At 42.3% G+C, this 6498-nt stretch overlaps 1 protein-coding gene across 1 annotated transcript; it reads right to left on the bottom strand.

Annotated features, from left to right (window-relative positions):
* Positions 1 to 2381: 2381 nt before the first annotated feature.
* LOC135642926 (cytochrome P450 71D8-like) lies at positions 2382 to 3856 on the bottom strand. The gene is made up of 2 exons (XM_065159409.1): positions 2909 to 3856; positions 2382 to 2810 (listed from the first exon to the last, which is right to left on the bottom strand). The coding sequence occupies exons 1-2, from the start codon at positions 3854 to 3856 to the stop codon at positions 2382 to 2384; spliced, it is 1377 nt and encodes a 458-aa protein (XP_065015481.1).
* Between the last annotated feature and the right edge of the window lie 2642 nt (positions 3857 to 6498).

The raw sequence follows: 6498 nt of genomic DNA, 5'->3' as shown, positions 1-6498 counted from the left end.
GGGATTGTGAAGAGACAAATTCTGAAGATCAGCGGTGATGTGATGAGAGGCACCAGAGTCGACAATCCAGTTAGACTGGCTAGGTGTCGGAGTAGTTAGGAGATTTGCCTGTGGCCAGTGTGACGGAGTAGGGAGGCGGAGACGAAACCGGCAAACTTTAGCGGAATGGCCGACTTTGTCACACAGTTGGCAAATGACCCGTCTCTGATGGCTCGGTAGGGCAGGACGCCAAGACGGATGATGGCTGGAGTCGCCACTTTGTGAGAAGGGATGACTAGGAGGATAGGAGGGGTGTTGCATGGAACTCACAGAATCAAGAGGCGTAGTAGCCAAACCTTGGGTGATGTTCGGTGAGTACCGAGTGTTCTTCCGTTTAGACTTGTGACTGACTTGAGCTGTGACAGTTGATCCAGGCAGTTTGTCCGCACGCTTCAAAGACATCTCGTAGTCAATCAACTTATCATAGAGATCTTCAAAAGAGATTGGCGAGTCGCATGCCCGAATTGCAGCAGCCAATTCTTTGTAGTCGGTGTCGAGACCATTGAGGGTATGAATGACAACCTCTTCATCACATAGGAAATGACCTATCAAGGCCAAGTCATCGATGATAACCTTGATAAGTTGTAAATAATCAGAGATAGTACTTCCCTCTTGTTTTGTCTCCATAAGCTTGGATAGAAGACTGAGCTTGCGAGTACGCGAATGATTTGCCAGGGTGGTTTGCAGTTTAGACCATGCATCGGCAACTGAAGCTTGAATGGCTTGGAGAATGAGACGATCTTGACGTAGCCACAGTTTGTGAGCTGGATTGGGTACTGGATTAGGATCACCGGGGATGTTGAGCATGGCCGAAGGACAACTGAAAGAACCATCAACGTAACCTAACAAATCATATCCAAATAAAAGATTAGAGAATTGAGCTCGCCAGGACGCATAGTTGCCACCCTTTGATAACTTAAAGGGGATTAGCGTGGCAGCATTGATGGAGATAAGCCCTGTAGAAGAACAAGAAGTGGGAGTCCCTACAGGAACTGAAACATCAGAAGAAGTGAACGAAGACATTTTCCTTCTTTTTTTATTTTTTATTTTTTTATTTTTTTATTTTTTTTAGAAGAAGGCAGCGAACCTTGTGTGATACTCAGGTCACACAAGGTGGAGAATGAGGGAGGGGGCTGCTGCTATAGATTGCTTGCTGTAGCAGATTGAGCAATCTACAACAGTGCCAAAAGCTGCCGGCAGCTGCTGTGGATTGCTGCTTGCTGCTGCAGATTGTAGGGACTGCAGTTCGCCGGGAGATGGCTGCAAAAACTGCAGCGGTACTCAAGACTGCAGTTCGCTGCTGTGGATTGCTGCTTGCTGCAGCAGATTGTAGAGGCTGCAGTTCGCCGGAAGATGGCTGCGAAAACTACAGCGGTACTCAAGACTGCGGTTCGCCGGAAAATGACCGCAAAAATCTGCAGCGGTACTCAAGGAAACTGCAGTGAGAGAAATCTGTAGCAATTAGGTGTATAGAGAAAAGCGGCAATGAAAGCTGCTGCGATAGAGGAAGGAAGATGCAGCGGTTGCGGCTGCTGCTGGCCGGGAAGTGGCTGCGACAGCGAAGGAGGAAGACGCGAGAAAGACACCGTCGTTCGCCGTTCGTCGCTATTGAGGAGGAAGACACCGCCGTTGAGGAGGCGCCGTTGTGTAGAGGGAAACGGCAGCGAAAGCTGCTGCGGTAGAGGAAGATGCAGCAGTTGCGACAGCTACTGGCCGGAGAAGTGCAGGAGGCGGCTGCTGCGATAGAGGAAGATGCAGCAGTTGCGACTGCTACTGGCCGGAGAAGTGCAGGAGGCGGCTGATGTCTTCTCTGGTGCTGCCCAACGTGGGGCTGAAGGACCACGTTGTCCTTCCGGCGAAGAAGAAGGAAGAGGAAGGTGCAGCAGTTGCGACTGCTACTGGCCGGGAAGCGAGGAAGACACCGTTGTTCGCCGTTCACTGCTATTGAGGAGAGAATGTTTTCCTCCTTGCGTGACGGCGACGGAGAGTGTCTGCTGTAGGCAGCAAATAGGAGAGGGAGCAAGGCCGGCGAAGAAAAGCAAGACCGGTTAGCACTGGCTCTGAATCCGTGTCTTGGTGCTTCTTCAATGATTCCGCTTGAGGCAGCGTGCTACTGTGGCCGCTTGGCTAACACATGGCGATGCTGCTGTCGCCAAGAGGAGCTGGCTCTGATACCATGTTAAAATAAATAGATAAATGAGTTGTAGAAGAAGAAGTTGAATGTTATTGACATATCCTCCGTTTTATATACAGGTTAGAAGGAGAAGTTTCCTCAACGGTTTAGAGGATTTCCAACAGAGTAGAGAGATTTCCTCAACAGTTAGGGAAATCTCATCTACTTATCATATCCGTCTTCCAGCACCGAACGGCCAGTACTCGAAGTTACCTCCTTTGAAATCAACGGATTTGCCTTCGAACCTCTCCGGCATGAAGCTCTCGGCCTCTTCCCAGTACTCTGGATCTCTGTTGATTGCCCATGAATTGACCAAGACTGGAGTGCCGGCTTCTATCTCGTAGCCGAGCACCTCACACGTCTTCGTACACATTCTTAGTATCAGGCTGATAGGTGGGTGAAGCCTTAGTGTCTCCTTAACGATCGACTTGAGGTAGTTCAGCTCCACGATGTCGGTCTCTTGTATCCTGTTCTTTCCCTTCAGCCCTTCCATCACCTCCTTCTGTGCTTTCTCCATTATCTTGGGGTTCCTCATCAGCTCCGACATGGCCCATTCGATCACTACAGATGAGTTCTCGGTCCCTCCGAGTAACATGTCCTATAGATAGAATTATGGAATCGAAAGAGTTAGATGACGGAACACTGGTTTCATGTACATTGTGGACACTAACGACTATCACAGGAAGTAGCACTCACAAGGATCACAGCCTTTATTCCGTCCATGGTCATCGGAACTTCTAGTTCGGATTCGTCTTTAAGCCTTAGTAGCGCATCGACTATGTTCTCCTCCACTTCGGCTACTTGTCGGACTTTGTTCATCTTGGCCTTAACCTCATGCTCCTTAACTATGTCATCAAAGATCTTATCAAGCCTCCGGCGTATCCTCTGCAACTTGAACTTGGCACCTGACAGGACGTGGATGAGCTTCAGCAACGGAAACATGTCGACGGCATAGAGCCGTCCAAACACGTCGTTGGCCTCCCTGGTGACCAAAATGAACGTCTCCTGGTGCTTGCTTCGTGCGCCAATCGCCGCCCTTGATATGATGGCGTTGGACATTCTGAGGAGCTTCTCTCTCAAGCTGATCGGTTGTGTTGCCATGGAGATTTCTCGGATAAAGTTAAGGGTCTCTTCCTCCCTGATGGAGGCGGAAGACCGGATGCGCTTGGTTCTGAGCAGCTCCATGAAGCAGATGTAGCGCAGTTGCTTCCAGTAGGGGCCGTAGGAGGAGAAGATAACGTCGGAGCAACCGTAGAAGACGATATCTCCTACGACGAGCTCCGGCCGCGCGGCGAAGTTGGGGTCTTGGTTCTTCAAGATCTCTTGAGCGGTTTCCCGGGAGGAGGCCACCGCGAAGTCTACCCGGCCAATTCTGACAAGCATGAGAGGCCCGTAGGTGAGAGAGAGGCGGCGAAATGCGCGGAAGGGGATTTGGCCGGCCAAGTGGTGCATGCATCCGATGATGGGCAACCTCCACGGACCAGGGGGAGGTCGCGGATATTGGGCTTCGGACTTGCTGAATACTTTCTTGATGAAGATGATCAAGAAGAGCATGGTGGCTACCACAATGGGGACGGAAGCCAAGAGATGATGCTCCATGGAAATGACGCAAAAAACTTGGCTATTCGCTAGTACGTTGGCCATCGGCCGAAGCTCTAATATATAGATGCACGCTTATGTTTGGCAGGTAACCCTCCAGTGCGGCACGTGCAAGTGCTGAATAAGACAGTAAGGTCATTTAATCCACCTGTAGTTTATCTATCCACTACATGTTGATAAGGGTTGGGAACCAAATGGAAAAGGTATTATTTTTATTTTTGTTCTCAGAGTTGAAGTTTTAAACAAGATAGGAGTTCTTGTGATAGCTGAAGTAAAAGTATAGATTAACCTCTCTTTAGACGGATAGTAAATTTATTTAAAAAACAACTCTAATAGGAGATATAGCTGAAGTTAAAGTATAGATTAATGTCTCTTTAGAGGGACAGTGAATTTATTTAAAAAACAACTCTAACAGAAGAGATGAGATAGATCCAAGAGAGTAGTCGGAAGATATACATAATTTTAGAGATTATAAATTACTAGGCTTAATATTTTTTTGTTTTTCCTCTATCTAAAAATTGGGAATTAATCATACATGGTTAGAACAAGATCAATAGGTAAGTTTCATTATCATATTGCAAATCATGCTTGTCTATCTTGGACATCTAGAATTCTTGGTTCTTTCTTTTTAGAACAAATAAAGAAAGGAAAAGGAAGATGTATCTACTGGATATATATATATATATATATATATATATATATATATATATATATATAATTATTTTGCCTTCATGCTCTCTGTAATTATTTTGCCTCAGTCACGGATTGGACCCAGCTCACATGTTATGTCACTAACAAAAACTTAATAAAGGTTTTATCCTTTCATAAATATTACTTTTAATACTTTTCACCACTGTGATTGTGCCTATAGAATCTCATAAGGTTAACTTCTAACATATTGATTAACTTATTGATCATTTGTAAGGGGGTAAATCTTTCTCCTCAAAATGAATATACTTCTTCCTATAATATACATGATCCACACACTTTCTTATATTTATTTTAGTGTGCACACATATCTTCAATTAGTCAATTCATAGTTTAGCCAATTTGGTATTGCCATCTCATTTTGATAAATTGATTTATTAGTTTTATTTGGCTTGAGTGATTTAACTAAGTTTTATTGTTCAGAAACTAGACCATCCAAGTAAAAATATATCAATTTACTTTAATACCATTTTAGTAAATATGATAACTACTAATATAAAATTTTATTTACTAGTCATCTCATTTAATTTAAATATCATATATAAAGACTATGATTTTGGTTCTTTTTTACTTAACAGAGAAGATATACAATAGCATCAATCTAATATTTGTTTAACAGAGTATGTCGGTCCTTATTTCTGGACAATGTGTTGAGAGTGATTCATAGTATTATATTATTAGGTATTGTTCTTTCGATTTGTTGGATTACGTGTTGAAAGTGATTCATTGTACTACATCACTAGTATAAAATCATGTAGATCTATATAAAATTTGAGTGATTAATTGTACTATATATTGTCCTTTAGATTCATTGGATGACGTGTTGAGAGTGATTCATTGTACTATATCACTAGTAGGATCATATAGAACTACATAAAAATTGAGTGATTAATTGTACTGTGTAATGTCCTTTGGATTCATTGGATGGCGTATTAATAAAGGTAAAACTTCAAACCCTCCGTCGTGAGTTTGAAATTTTGTTCATGAAAAATAATGAATCAGTGCAAGATTTTCTTTCTCGAGTGACTGAAATTGTTAGTCAAATGAAATCTTACGGTGAACATTTTCCTAATCATATAATTGTTGCAAAAGTTTTGAGAAGTTTAACTCCGAAATTTGATTATGTTGTTGCCGCAATTGAGGAGTCAAAAGATTTATCTACATATTCATTTGATGAACTAATGGTTTCCTTGCAAGCATATAAAGTAAGATTGAACAGGTCATCTGAAAAAAGTGAAGAAAAAGCATTTCTGGTTAAGGGGGAGTCTTCTACTTCAAAAGAAGAAAAAAAATCAGCAGGAAGAGGACGTGGCAGAGGAGGATTTCATGGTAAAGGAAATGGAAGAGGAAGAGGACACTTTTATGGACATGATGAACAAAGGCAATCAAGTTATGATCAAAGAAATTACAAGAGTGGAATTCAATGTCACTATTGTAAAAAATTTAGTCACATGAAGGCAGACTGCTGGAAAAGAGAAAAGCAAGCAAGCTATGTGGTGGAAAATGAAGAAAATAGTAAGTTGTTTATGACTCATTCACAAGTTCATGATATCTCAAATGATATTTGGTTTCTGAATAATGGATGTTCTAATCATATGTCAAGCATAAAATCAATATTTAGAGATATTGATGAAACTCACAAGTTGAAAGTTAGACTTGGAGATAGCAAGCAAATCCAAGTGGAAGGGAAAGGAACAATTGAGGTGAAGACAAATTAAGGGAAGGTAAAATACCTTGATAATATTTTCTTTGTTCCTACTTTATCACATAACTTGTTGAGTGTTGGACAATTGATAGACGAAGGATATTCAGTAATATTTGATAATGGTTCATGCACTATTAAAGATAAAAAATCTGGTTTGATTATAGTAAATGTTTGCATGACACAAAATAAGATGTTTCCACTTGATGTGTCAAATATTGAAAGGCATGCGCTTGTCACAACTCATAAGAATGAGTCTATTTTATGGCATTTAAGA

Source organism: Musa acuminata, chromosome BXJ3-7, assembly GCF_036884655.1.
Source record: "Musa acuminata AAA Group cultivar baxijiao chromosome BXJ3-7, Cavendish_Baxijiao_AAA, whole genome shotgun sequence".
Lineage (NCBI taxonomy): Eukaryota > Viridiplantae > Streptophyta > Magnoliopsida > Zingiberales > Musaceae > Musa > Musa acuminata.
This window is presented reverse-complemented; position numbering and strand designations above follow the sequence as displayed.

Bases quoted from the DNA above. Each gene is read 5' to 3' on its own strand.
- LOC135642926 (XM_065159409.1), bottom strand. From the start codon at position 3,856: ATGGCCAACGTACTAGCGAATAGCCAAGTTTTTTGCGTCATTTCCATG. The intron at 2,811-2,908 runs GTGAGTGCTACT...TTCTATCTATAG, and splicing joins GAATAAAGGCTGTGATCCTT to GACATGTTACTCGGAGGGAC.